The sequence below is a fragment of the Gossypium arboreum genome, chromosome 7, assembly GCF_025698485.1.
Source record: "Gossypium arboreum isolate Shixiya-1 chromosome 7, ASM2569848v2, whole genome shotgun sequence".
NCBI lineage: Eukaryota > Viridiplantae > Streptophyta > Magnoliopsida > Malvales > Malvaceae > Gossypium > Gossypium arboreum.
The window spans coordinates 1,825,752-1,840,253 of NC_069076.1; the positions used below are offsets into that span (position 1 = coordinate 1,825,752).

The 14,502-nt window shown below is 28.9% G+C and overlaps 2 protein-coding genes across 2 annotated transcripts; both read left to right on the plus strand.

Moving 5' to 3' along the window:
- The first annotated feature begins 6,901 nt into the window (after positions 1-6,901).
- LOC108484541 (uncharacterized) lies at positions 6,902-7,837 on the plus strand. The gene has a single exon (XM_017788365.2). It carries the CDS (start codon positions 6,990-6,992, stop codon positions 7,692-7,694), a length of 705 nt encoding a protein of 234 aa, XP_017643854.1. The 5' UTR covers positions 6,902-6,989; the 3' UTR covers positions 7,695-7,837.
- Positions 7,838-9,716: 1,879 nt separating this feature from the next.
- Positions 9,717-14,499, plus strand: LOC108450931 (phosphoglucan phosphatase LSF1, chloroplastic). Its single transcript, XM_017748698.2, has 10 exons — positions 9,717-10,093; positions 10,182-10,288; positions 10,740-11,196; positions 11,345-11,413; positions 11,950-12,071; positions 12,305-12,520; positions 13,040-13,148; positions 13,469-13,581; positions 13,808-13,952; positions 14,044-14,499. Exons 1-10 carry the CDS (start codon positions 9,830-9,832, stop codon positions 14,161-14,163), a joined length of 1,722 nt encoding a protein of 573 aa, XP_017604187.1. The 5' UTR covers positions 9,717-9,829; the 3' UTR covers positions 14,164-14,499.
- The last annotated feature ends 3 nt before the right edge of the window (positions 14,500-14,502 follow it).

A 14,502-nucleotide genomic window follows, 5' to 3' on the forward strand; every position in this document is an offset into this window, starting at 1 on the left:
TTATTTTGTTTTTATACTAACTATTTTACCATATTTTTACATGCAAAATACTTATTATATTTTTATTATTTTATATTATATTTCCTTATATTTTATTCATATTATATTATTATACATAACTTATTTTAAACATTTTTAATTTATATTTTAGGTATTTTTTATCAATAATTACTCACTGATTTTATATTTTAATATATATATATATTATATTAGATGTTGGTCTCATAATTTTATTAAATGTTGAGTGCTTGACTTATTATTATTTTTATTGTATTTTATTATATATATGTGTCAAATTGTATATCATGCATCATTTTCATTATCAATATGTTTAAATATATGATGAATTACATGTTTATGTGTTTTTACCTATTCTTCTTAAATATGTATCGTGTTTTATGCATATTTTACTTATTTAAAATTTGCCATGTTTCTTATATGTATATGTTAGTTATTGTGCTTTTATTTACCTATTACTATAACATGTTATCCCGTATGTTATGTTAATATGCTCCTTCATGCATCGATCTAAAAAACGAGACTTTAAAGTTTTCAAAAATAAAGGCAATACTTGGTGTTTGGAAATTTCGAGAAAATTAATGCCCTAACTTATTGGGTTGCAACTTTTCTCGTTGAGTTCGAATAGTCAAGCACCCTTCTAAGTTTTTAAGGTTTTCTAAGTGCAAGCAACTGTCTCGGAATTTCAAGGCGTTGTGCCCTAACTTACTGTATATGGCGTTTCGTTGTTTCGAGATAGGGATTTCCAACAAGGCTAACTTAGTGTCAGATATCTTAAAAATATTATGTCCTAACTTATTGGATGTAATATTTTGATTTATTTGATACAAATGAACCCTAATTTTCAAAATAAAAAAATATTAAAAGAGGATTGCATCTTAAAATTTTTAAATTTCCGACATTAAAGACACTTGATAATCAATTAGGTACCAATTTTTGGGCGTTACGAGCGTACTAACCCTTCCTAGTACGTAGCCGACTCCCGAATCTGTTTTCTCGACTTTCGTAGACCAAAATTAATGTTTTAAAACAAAACATTTTATAAGGTGGTTCAATCACGCCTAAAAAGATTGGTGGTGACTCCCGTTTTCGTTTTTTTAAAGTCGATTCCCATTTTCCAAAACTCGATAAAAAAATAGTTTCGACACATAGATTAGATTCCTTTCTTATTTTCTCTCTCAACCTTTTCAATGATAACCACACCTTTGGTTTTATTCTTGGGAATGGTTTTAGTGGGTTCAAACTTCTTAGATCTTCTGGGTTGCTTCTTAAAGGCTTTGTTGAAGATTTGTGTAAGCAGGGTAGATGGTATAATTAAGATCTTCAATCGTAATGGAGTTGGCAGTAGGCATTGCATCTGTCACTTGTAAAGAAATACTCTTTTCTCCTTTGGCTTTGTTTCATTTGACTTCTTCTAGCTTTATTTCAAAGGTCTACAACAATCCAATTAGTTCATCAATCTCAACACCTTTCTAATCAATTTGAGTTGGATTCTTCTTCTTCAAGAGCAAATGCTTGATTTAAACAGACCCCAAAGCTTTGAATAAAATTCACCAATAATTTCTGAATCCTACATTCTTAAGTTCTCGAATTTAGTAGTTAACATCTGCATTTGCTAGTTCTTTCATGAACAATTTCAAAGATTTTTCATATCTCCTTAATAGTTATACAGTTTGAAATCCTTTTAAACTCTTATGCATTGACACCATAAAATATAGTATAGAAAGCTTTAGAAATTTGCAAGTCGTTCTTCATCAATGGTGTAAGCTAACTCAAATTTATGATTTATTCATGCTTCCGTAACACTCATAAGTGGTTGCTATCCAATGAGAACAAAGCACCAAACGTTCTCATTAGTGAACTTGATGAAGGCTTTCAACCTTGCCTTACAATAAACATAGTTGGAACCTTCAACATAGGATGACGAGCAACTAAAGGTTCTTCTATGTTTTGCAATTAACAACACTAAAAAGCACCACAAGGTATGTTAAGTGGGATGGAACGAAAAGTAGAAAAATGCTAAGAAAAAAGTGTTGAATGGAAATGATGGCTGTAGTGGCCACTAAAGGTAGCATTGCAATAATAACATAATAAATTGTTTACACAATTTAGTTTCACTAAATTTTTAGAGCTTAGCTTAGTGAGTAAATCTACTATCTTTGAACCCAATACAATAAGTGATTCAAATTCCATCACACCTTGGTATAGCTACTTCGCTTTTATACCTAAAGAAATATATCACTCACCTCTAAGTTCTCTCCTTTAGAACTTAGGCAATAAACAAAAATTGTTCTCTCTCAAATGAACTCTCAAGAATACATTTCACAATGAACAAAAGTGTATCTCAAAATACTCAGTAAAAACCTAATACAAGTCTTTTAAATATATAAAGATTTCAAGATTTGCTAACATACTAGACCAATTACAATCAATTTTCCCTATTAGACCAACATCTGAAATAGCAAGATATAATATAATAATAAAGACAAGTGTAAAGCAAATTGTTAGAGATATATCTTCAATGCTATCCCGATCCAATCTCCACAATTCAAGAGATCTAATTGTTTGATTCAACCCAATTCAATTTTCGAGGTAAGTTGCTTCAAATGGATTAATCTTTAAAGACGAGTTTGCATACTTTCACAATATCAACATCATTCAAACCCAAAGATTTTGTTCTAGAAATTGTCAACTTTAAATATGATGAATAATAGAATATGTCACAATAATAGTCGTAATGACCACTACCGTCAACCACTTTAAAAACTTGTCTCAACAAAAAATTATCCATAAAATACAATTATTATTGCCATTATTTAAAATTCTTGAATTTTAAAACGTTAATCTTATAAAAAATATGCTAAAATTTTAAAATTATTTATCAAAATACATCTTGAAAAAGTAAAGATAACATTTACACCTGTTCTTCTGTACCCTTGAAAAGAAGCAACGTCCAACAAATCATCCCCCTTATTATTTGGTCCACTACATCGAGCAAAAGTGTTCTTGTTGCATAAGCATAAATACAACTGTCCCCGGTTCCATTTGTTTTTGAGTTATTGCCAAAGCCGACATGGATTGACACTTATTCTTATGTTATTGGTGGATTCAGTTATATGGCTTTTATCCAAAAGCACTACCAACATCTGATGGCTAATATCTTCATGGATGCATGAACCTTCGTTTATTTCCATTCTCAGTTCCCCCCGCCCATTACCTGCGTGCTCCACACTTATACCCTAAACTGATAACAACCCTGAAAATGACACCTAGCTAGCTAGCTATTAATTTGCTTTAAAAGAAACTTCATTTATGTTATTCGTGGTGGGATGTGAAAAGCTTTCTTTCTTCATTTTATTTTGGGTTTGTATTTTATATTTTACCTTTTATTAATATATTGACTTATAAATTACATTAGGGACTAATTTATAATATTTTTAAAAAGTATTTTGAAAAGTTTAATTTAAAATTTGAATATTTAACATTCTGTAAAAAATTACTTTTGAGAAATAAAATGTTCATTTTAGACATATTATTATCAAATAATAAATATACATTTAAATAATATTTAAATTAGTTAATATTATTATATTTTAATAAAAATATAAAAAATATTATAACTTGTTGTTAATATTTTAATATATGAAATATAAATTTTAAATATTTTAAGCAATAAATATTAATTATTTATAAAATTTAATTAGAATATAAAATTATATTTTAAATATTTAAATATAACCATTAAATATTTTAAGTAGTATTTTAAAAATATTTTTTATTTTAATTAAAATTTTAACACATTTGCAATTAAGCATCAAGAAAAAAAGGAAAGTATTATGTTATTGGAGATGTGAAAAAGTAATTAAGTAATTTAGGAGAGGAAAAGTTAAAATTTTAATTTTTCCTTTTCAAAAAGCTAAAAATTTCAACCAAAAGCAGCTTGTTTAGCACAACTTTTTTTTAAAAAGTGTTTTTGGAGCCGGAAGTGTTTTTTTTAAACACTACAGAACAAGCCCTAGGTAAACATAAGTTAAAATATCAAATTTGTTAAACTTGACTTATAGATTCATTGGTTGAAGTGACTTCATTTATACCTAAGACTAAAGTTCAATCTGCAGATTTACCTATATAATGCGTGAGGGTGTAAATTTAAATTTGTATTGTATAAAAATATCAATTTTGTTACACTTTATTAAAAAAATCAATACCAACCAATAATATGACACAAGGTACGTTATTATTAGACTTGTTATTTTTTTGAGATATTATATACCAATTTGAGGATTAAGATATGTTCTATGGAACAATTTGTTAATAAAGCCTATATTCTATATGTTTAATTTTTCTTTTAAAGTTTTGAATATTAAAAATAATATTATAAATTTAGATTATGATAAAAAATATATATATGTAACAAATTTATAAAAAAATTATATAAATATAAGTTGGTTTTGGTTGACGGCGTGAGTTTAAATCCTTCATCTTTATATATTTTTATATTAAATGGCAATAATATCTTAAAATATTTTTTCTTAATTAGTAATTTCACAACTAAATTAAATCCGATTAATAAAAATACCGATTCAATCAAATTCTTAAATAATAGTATAGATTCATATTTAATATTTTATTTATTTACATTTTAAATACCAAAATTGATTTTAAATTTAAATGAAGAATTTAATCTTTGAATAAATCTAAATTTTCTAATGATGGGTGTTTCTGTAATTTACCTTTTTTAACTTTTGAGAAATTCATTAGATTCTTCAAAATTAACGAGTTCATGCATCCTCCGCAATGTAGTGCACCGATGGGTGTTGATTTGTGGAAAACAAATTATAAGGTAGAAAATAAGTCACACTCAAAGCCATCTAGAAATTACAACTCAAATAGTTTATTTTAAAAATAATCTCAAATTTATTACTATGCTAATAATTTATTTTTATACAAAGATTTAAATTACTCTTAATTACTCCCACTTATAATTTAGAGGATAATGTATATTTAAACGTGTTTAAATTTATATTTTTTATTATTACAACAATAATAATACCAACTGAATTATCATTATATCGATAATTTAAATTTAAATTTAATTTTTATCATTATACCAATAATTCATTCTATTTTGAAATTCAATTTATTAAACAAAATAAATCAAACATAATCCCTTGATATAAGAATTTTTGTAACCTTATTATATATTTTTAAAAATTGTTTCCCAAAATTTGAGGCCAACTTGCCTTTGCTTCTTGATCTTGAACATGTTTCTTTTATTTTTATTTTTATTTTTTTCCCTTAACCAAACGTCATGCCTTAGCTTCCTTAAGCAATGCCTTACATTCTAGAAAGTCTACGGCAATTCTTTTCTCTAGAACAAAAAATCGATTAATATATTGGGAGGTCCCTTTATTATAAGAATAGTATCAAATTTGTTCCTTGATTATTAAATAAATCAATTTAGTCCCTATACTATTTAAAAGAATCAAATAACTCCAAATTGTAATAAAGCTAACATTTATTGTATAAAAATATATTGAAATTATTTTTAATTATAGTTTAATTCCAAACAAATGATTTCATTTATAAAACTATAAAAACTTTAAAAATATTAATCTTATTAGCGATAATTGATACTTTTTAAATATTCAATATTGACCCTATTCTAATTTAATCTTATTTGATTCTTTTTAATAATATAAAGATTAAATTGATTCATTTAATAGTAGATAGACTAATTTGATAAATTCTTATAATAAAGATACCTTTATCATAATTTTAGAATGGTTTAAGCTATTAAAATAATATAAAAGCTTAATTGCAATTTTTAATTAATATATTTATATTATTTTTGCAAGAATTCAAATACAAATAATTGAATTTGAGATTCTGAATTCGTTTTTGCTAGATAAATAAATAGCTAATCAAATAAATTTTATAATTTAATTTTTATTTTGAATTAAATTTTAAATTTTAATATAAATTTTTAATCCAACCTAGCTTTTCATATTCTATCACACGTGTGAATAAATAATAATAATAGTTAATTACACCAAACATTTATGATCCTCATTTTAAATTGTTTTTAAATTTTTAAATATTTTAATTATATTATCAAATTATCAATATTATACCAAAGGGCAAAGCAAATTTTTTTAAGGAGGTCGAAATTAAATTGTAATTTTTATGATAGTAAAATGTAATTTCACTATTTAAATAGCTTATATCTTTATAATTTTAAAAATTAATCAATTTTTATTATTTTTAGAGGCAAAGTGTAATTTTAGTTTTATTAATTTTAAATTACCTAAATGAAAAGTTTTCCATTTTAGAGGGGTTGACCCTACCACCCAAGCTACGCCCTAGTTATACCAATAAGATACCGTTGTTACTAAAATTATTAATTTAATAATTAACGAGGTACCAAATCTTATATAATATAATTTAAAATAAAATCTTCAAGAAAAATAAATATTTTAAAATGGATGTTGTAAAAATCATGAATTTAAAGTTTTCAAAATTTTTACAAAACTGCCATTCACTCTCTCTTTTCGATTTTATTTTATTTTTAATTTTAAAAGTTATAAAATATTTTTTTAAAAGTTTCATTTTATATTATGTTATATAAGATTTTACGTGTGACTTGATGGTTAAATTGATAATTTTGATAATAAAAGATTTAATTAATATAACATCGATAATTTAAGAATGTCATTAAAATATTTTAAAAGTTTAAAACGAATTTAAAATGTGGACTATTATAATGCAATAAAATCTAATAATACTAATATTATTTAATAAAATAATAATTTTGAAGATTGTAAATATTACCCTTGTTTTCTTTTTCTTTTTAATAATTCATTTTCTCTCGTATATAAATAGGTTCACACGCTTCTCAAAGAAACTTCAAAACTTGAAATATCTTTTTAGGCTTTTACCTCTTTTATTTATTTATTATCAGAAAGCTTCAGATGCAGAACGGCAGCTCGGAATTGTCGTTTTGTCCCAGCTTTAACATCTATTCCTCCGATAACAATAATCTCGTTGATATCGCCGATACCGTTAGCCGGAATTTCAAAAACGACGCCGTTACTGGAGATGAAGAATTCGAGTTCGTTAATACTCTTTCCGAGAATCCTGAAATGTCCTCTTCGTCGTTTCCAATCTTCAACCGCAGGGATGGTGATAACGTGGAACAAGCTATCCGGATTCCGTTGAGAGATCTTTTCATCGGCGACAGAGATATTCCGTTTTCATTGTCGTCATCTTCGTCGGAGGCGGATGAGCTTGGAGGATTGCCAGCTGATACCTACTGCGTTTGGAAACCGAAACAATCGCCGGAATCGTCACCGAACAGTTGTAAGAAGAGTACGTCGGCGGGATCATCATCTTCTTCGAAACGGTGGCGTTTCATTAAGGATTTGCTTAAGAGAAGTAACAGCGCAGGCAACGTCTCGTCTTCTTCGTCATTTTCGTTTTTGAATTTAGATAAAAACGAAGAAAAAGTGAATGAAAAAACAGCAAAGGCGACGACGAAGGTGAAGAGAGATGAGAAATCGCCGGCGGCTAAAAGTTTCTACGTCGGAAATAAAGTGTTGAAGGAAGGAGATAAACGACGGTCGTATTTGCCGTACAGGCAGGACTTGGTTGGAATTTTTTCTAATATTAAGGTTTAAGTAGAAATTCCCCTTCTTCTTGAGAAAAAATAAAATCATCTGTAAAAAAAAAAAAAAAAGGGTCAGATTATTCGAATGTAAATATTATATTAACTTTTATTTTTGGATATAGAGAAGAATAAAATTAATAATTATATATAAAATTTAATTTAATGTATAATATATAAATTTATTTTTTAATTTTTATTAATAATTAATATCAATATGTCTATACGTTGTATATGAAAAACATTTACATTTATCAATACGTCAGATCACAACCAATTTTATCTTCCCATCATTTCAATAAATTCAATTCAATTTAAATTTTAAATTTTTAATCCATTTTGAAATTTTAAATTGGAAATTTATTAAATGAGTTAAAAATGGTTTTTTTTAAAAGTTGAATTTTAACTTTTATGGAAGCAATTATCTTATATTTTCTTTTGAATAATTTATTTATTTTTCATTCCCACCAAAGTTTCTACCTAACTAATAAGGAGAAGATCATCATGATTTTTGACCACTAAGATTAGTTTAATTACTTATAATTAATATTCTAAGATAATCAAAGAATATTCAATTATTGCTTCCTATTTATAACTAAAATATCTAAATATAATAACAAGTTTTGGTGGAAATTATAAATTAGGAACATTGACTATAAATTTTATATATGAATAAACACCCTTTTGGTCAAGGCTCTAACTTAGTAAGGAAGAAATAATTGTGGAAAATAATTTTTTAATAATTTGATTATAAATTCTGAATTATCTGTTTTTTTACTCAATTGACAATTGTGAAAAATCATTAAACTAATAATTATATAAGTACAGTTAAATTTCAATTTTGATTTTTATATTTTGCTTAAGTTTTATAATTCAATTTTATAATATTAATGGATTGTATATTTTATATGTATGGTAAGTACAATTATATTGATAAATTTAATTGTTGAATCATTAATTTTAATATAAAGATAATTATGGAAATGTATAAAATTTTTTAATTTTTACATTGCATTGTCAAATATATATCTAATTTGATTTTCAAATTTTAAATTAATGTAGCTATTCCAACATATGAATGGAATATGTTAATCTTCCAAGGAAAAAAAGAAGCCCAAACAGTAAACTCTAGGTCTAGCCTTGGACTTTTGGGCTACGATGAAGAAATATTTTGTCATCTTATGATAAGACTTTTGATTTTGGGGTTTTGGCCCAATACCACTAATTAATTCTTTTTTTCCCCTTTTTTGATGCCTCAAAAGTAATTCTTTTGAGTAGCCGTGAAGCAAAGTGGATATTTAATGTCATCCCTCTTGATCCGAGATACGAGGATCATGTCAAATTTTACCAATTTTGCATTTTAAATTATTTAGTATATTAAATTTTAAAAATTATAAAATAATTATTATATAATTTCAAAGTATTCGTATAATTTATTGAATTATTTTAAATTTTTTAAGTAAATGTTATTAAACTTTTTTAAGTTTAATTAGTGAATTTTAAATGACAATTCAATGATTAATATTGTGGATCAGTACTCATTCACAAATAGAAAAATATATTTCAGATCTAAGTCGACTTGATAGTTAATGTTAGAAATTAGAGAAAAAAATTATTTGAATTTTAACAGCCCAATAACTTAAATTAAAATTAATAGTTTAACAATTATGTTGTAACTTTTCAAGTTGAATAATCAAAAGGTAAAGTTATTAATAATTTAATAACATTATTGTAATTTACCCTAATTAAAATATAATGTTTAGTTTTTATGGTTAAATCTAATGCCCTATATTTGATTTTCCATAATCCCATCTATCAATTCTTCAAGTTGCCTCCAATAATTTCAGGGAGGAAAAAATTTAACAAAATACAAAAGCAAGAAAACAGCATACGTGTCAGTCCTTAATTAGCTATAAGTCAATTTCTTAGGACATCCAAAGACCCAAAAAGATTTTTTATCAAACCGAATATAAAAATCTCCACGTGGCAGCTTAGCTTATAAAAAAGTTTCACGACCCTCATGCAAACCGGGCCCACAATCGACCACGTGCCTGATTTGCCTTTTTTTAGTTTTATTTTTTATTTCTTCTTCATTATTTCATCTCTTCTATCTTCAATCGTCATTTTCGATTTCCTTTTTCCTTCCGAATGATGTCGTTTCCCCTGCAACTCGTCAGTTGCAGAGCAGCTCACTATTTTCACAGCAGGGATTCGAGCTTCATTAATGGAGTTTTTATTAAAACGACGACCACGAGGAAGAAGAAGCAGCTCAAGGTTTTAGCAATGTCGAGTGATAATTCAATGTTGAAGATGAACTTGAATGAGTATATGGTTACTTTACAGAAACCTTTGGGTATTCGTTTCGGTTTATCACTGGATGGAAGAATCTTTGTTCATGCTCTCAAACGCGGAGTAATGCAATTTTTTTTTCCTTTTTATGAAAAATCAGTTACTATTTTAGTGGTACTTTTTTTTTGTGATAAAATGTTTTTTTTTACAGAGTAATGCGGAGAAATCGAGAATAATAATGGTAGGGGATACGTTGAAGAAGACAAGCGATTCGTCTGGTGGAAGCTTTACTGAGATCAAGAACTTCGGCGATGCTCAGTAAGATATATTTGAAAATTATTTTGGTTTCTTTGATGCTTTGTTATTAGTTTTTAATGGCTAAATATCTTAAAGTTTATTTGGATGCTAAATATATATATTTTTCTTCATATCATACAATTTTGCTTTTGTTTTTAGGAAATCTCAATGGAATTACTGAAATTATTCTCTCTTTTAGTTCGTGAATTATGAGCATGAACTTCGTTTGAATGTGAAAAATGTTTGAAGTGAATAGATTTGATAGTTTGGTTAATTTCTGCTAATTGTTTAATTTAAATTTTGTTGATTGTACCTTGCCATATATCTTTTGTTTAAGCTAACTTTTGATTAACATTAAAGATCAAAAGCCAGTTATAATTAATCTGTGCAATCTGCTTGTTTTGATCAAAAGATGAATAAAGAAGTTAATTATGATACATCATTCGTTAGTTTTTGGTTTTGGTTTCTTTAGGGAGATGCTGACAGAGGAAACAGGATCTTTTAGCCTTGTCCTTGAGAGACCCTTCTCACCTTTTCCGATTCATGAATTGCATCAATTGAGTGATCTTGACATTTTGTTTAATAGAGGTCGTATGCCAGTTGCCACTTGGAACAAAGTTTTATTGGCATCTACTTTACAAACAACTGAGGGTGGGGGAAATTCTGGTTTTGTAGTATTTTCCTCAAAGTTTCTAGCATCACCAGTTTTAAAGTTCTTGAATGATCAAAATGGACATGTTGGTTCCGGATTGCAGAAGAACATTCTTTCTTCGCCAGTTAGTCAACTTGTTTGTATTTTTTCTGAGAAAGAGCCTGGAGATGGAGAATGGGCTCATGGAAGCTTCCCTCTGGAGGAATATATTAAGGCACTCGAACGTTCCAAAGGCGAGCTTTACTATAACCACTCTCTTGGAATGCGTTACAGCAAGGTACAGTGTACATCTCTCTAATGTTTGATAGCATTTTCAAGGAATGAGTTTTATTGACCATCTCACAATAAACTGCTCTCTCGCACACATTTCTTATTTTCTCCCCCTCTTTTCATTGACCTCTTCTTGAACCACTATTTGTATTTAGATTACAGAGCAGATTTATGTGGGGTCATGTATACAGACAGATGCTGATGTCAAAACTCTGTCTGATGCGGTGAGTGCATAGAAACCTGTTATTTGAGCAGAATCATTTCCTGTCATATGTCTGATATTAGATTATTCATCTTACCAACTTCTTGACGTATGATGCATTCATTTTGAGACTGATTCTGCTGATTAATATGTTATATACTTTGTTAAGAGTTTTTAAACAAACTTCATAAAGAAAATGATATGCTTGGCACATCATTTCTTCACTTGTTCTGGAATTATGGGAACCAAACACTAATAATAGGTCTCAATGAGAACGAATCATGAGCATTACTCTATACTATACAATTGCCTCTGCTGTATTTGCTTTTGATTAGTGAATGTAGATGATTGTCTGATGATCAGTGCTTTTCCTGCTTCACATTAAAAGATGTCTTGGAAAGATGCTGTTACTGTTGCATCAAATTTCCGTATTTTTCCCTTTCTTCTTGGCCTCAGCCCTGATGGGGGTTTTAAAGTCAATTGAGTTTTCATAGCATCAAATTCTTATATTTTCCATTCTATACCCCTCCCATTTAATAACTTGGAATTTGGCACCAGGGAATCACAGCTGTATTAAATTTTCAGTGCGGGGTTGAAGCAGAAAACTGGGGAATCAATTCCAAGTCAATCAATGAGTCGTGCCAAAGATTGAATATCCTAATGATCAATTATCCTATAAAGTAAGCAAAAGTGATGGTGTAATGTTCTGTTTATTTCTGAGAGATTCTCTGTGCAACATTTCATCTTTTACCATATTTTTCAATATTCTCATGTGCCTTAAACTTGTGAATATGTATTCTGTGCTAAGAGGGAAATTGTTGCAGGAATTCATAATGATCCAGCATATACATTGTCAGCATTACATCATATTAGCCAGATATAGCTGAATAATTTACCCATATTCCTTCTACAGGGATGGAGATTCCTTTGATCTGAGGAAGAGATTACCGTTCTCTGTTGGGCTTTTATTACGCTTGTTGAAAAAGAACCACCGCGTCTTTGTTACTTGCACCACTGGTTTTGACCGATCCCCGGCTTGTGTGATTGCATATCTTCACTGGATGACTGATACTCCACTTCATGCAGCTCATAATTTTGTCACTGGACTGCATACATGCAAGCCGGACAGGTACTTTGTTATAGCATTCTAGTGCATATGATTATGCTTGACTTATCAATGAGCTTTTCTTGTGACTTTTCACATTCCTTGTTTTGATTCACTATTATAGAGATTCATTTGCTTAATCACAGCTTTATCTCCACTCTTTCAGCACTCTTCCGTTCATGCTTGACTGCTGCATAGATTCTCATATGTCATATATGATAGATATGTATTAATGAATATGATTAGTGTTTAGCGCAAGATATCACCCTTGCTTCTGCAATCAATTTCCTGGTCTTATATTTCTTATTTCATGGAGTCTAGTGTATTTCTTAATATTTTCTGTCCAAAATGGAAAGAGAAACTTCTAAAAGATGAAAGAAAAACTTACTAGTATTTTGAATAAGTTGATACATTTTTCATTCTGAAATATGAAGGAATTTTTATGGATCTCTTAATGTTTTATTATAATTACATTGGTACACCTTTGGGAACTAAATATGTGCGTCTTTTGCTAATATTTGGTGCATCGTGTTCATCATGTAGGCCTGCAATAGCTTGGGCAACATGGGATCTAATAGCTATGGTAGAAAGTGGTAGACATGATGGACCTGCAACACATGCTTTGACCTTTGTTTGGAATGGCCATAACGAGGTAATTTGTTAAAGCTTGTCTCTTTTTGTTTCTGTGTTCAGCAATGCTACACAACAGGAAGAAATAGGCAAGATGGTTTTCCTTCACTGATGGGTAAGGAATTTTGAATTCCTTATCCTATTGGCCATAATGGCACCATCCTCTTCCTGCAATTTTTCAGTCCCAAAGGCTTTTCCAAGTAAATCTAGAACTTACTCTATAATGAAGTCAGAATTCTGAGGCATCCACGATTTTAAGTCATGGTTGTTCTAAAGTTGGAGTGTGCATAGATGACTGGTCTTTGTGAAGCTTTTCAGGAAGTTCTTGTCTTTGTCATGCAGGGGGAGGATGTCTGCCTAGTTGGAGATTTTACAGGAAACTGGAAAGAACCAATAAAGGCAACCCATAAAGGTGGAGCTAGATATGAAGTTGAAATCAGACTTCCCCAAGGAAAGTAAGTAGTCTTCGTTCTATAACTGTTTTCCCTAGTGCTCCTTACTATAAAAATTATTATTACCTGGGAATGAAAACCTATATGGTCGATTATCTACAAAATTTATTGCTTTTCATTGTTAATATTAAGTATGCATGGTTAAAGAATTTTCAAACGCTGCTGCTCATCATGCAATTGGATAATATGTTATATATACACTAAAACAAGGTGTCTCTATTAACTTCAGATATTACTACAAGTATATTATTAACGGGAACTGGCGGCATTCAACGTCTTCACCAACAGAAAGGGATGAAAGAGGGAACATTAACAATGTGATTATGATTGGTGACACTGCAAGTGTGAGGCCCACAATTCAACCACAACAGAAGGTTAGTCTATGTTAACATTTTCCAGTAACTTCAGGGGGGGGAAAGGTTTCTATATATCGTTGCTGACTATTGTTTGCCTTTGATGTCTTAGGATGCCAATCTTATAAAGGTGATAGAGAGGCCCTTGACAGAGAATGAAAGATTCATGCTGGCCAAGGCAGCTCGTTGCATTGCATTCTCTGTCTGTCCAATCAGACTAGTCCCCAAGTAGTTTTTGTCACTGCAATTCCACCAAGTGGAATGTGCTTTGGTCTCTCCTTGAATCTCAAATACATTAGCACATGCCAATTCCTTGTGCAAAATAGTCTTTGCCCTTCGGTATGAAGAGATCTGTCCAATGTAATTCTTACGGCTGAATTTTGTTTGTATACATTTAATTGGTCTCTTTGTGAATAGAAAGGTCAACTGCTACTCTTATAGCATATCCAAGTGATTTTTATATAGATTTTTATCAATTAATATGTAGTCAAAGTACTTGTTAAATGTCTGGGTGATTTTTGCACAAGCTAACTGCTTCAATAGATTTTGTTGTTTTGAATTCTAAGAACTG

Coding starts and splice junctions, on each gene's coding strand:
- LOC108484541 (XM_017788365.2), top strand. CDS start 6,990: ATGCAGAACGGCAGCTCGGAATTGTCGTTTTGTCCCAGCTTTAACATC.
- LOC108450931 (XM_017748698.2), top strand. CDS start 9,830: ATGATGTCGTTTCCCCTGCAACTCGTCAGTTGCAGAGCAGCTCACTAT. Junction 13,149..13,468: donor TTTGGAATGGCCATAACGAG/GTAATTTGTTAA, acceptor TTTGTCATGCAG/GGGGAGGATGTCTGCCTAGT. Junction 13,953..14,043: donor CAATTCAACCACAACAGAAG/GTTAGTCTATGT, acceptor TTGATGTCTTAG/GATGCCAATCTTATAAAGGT.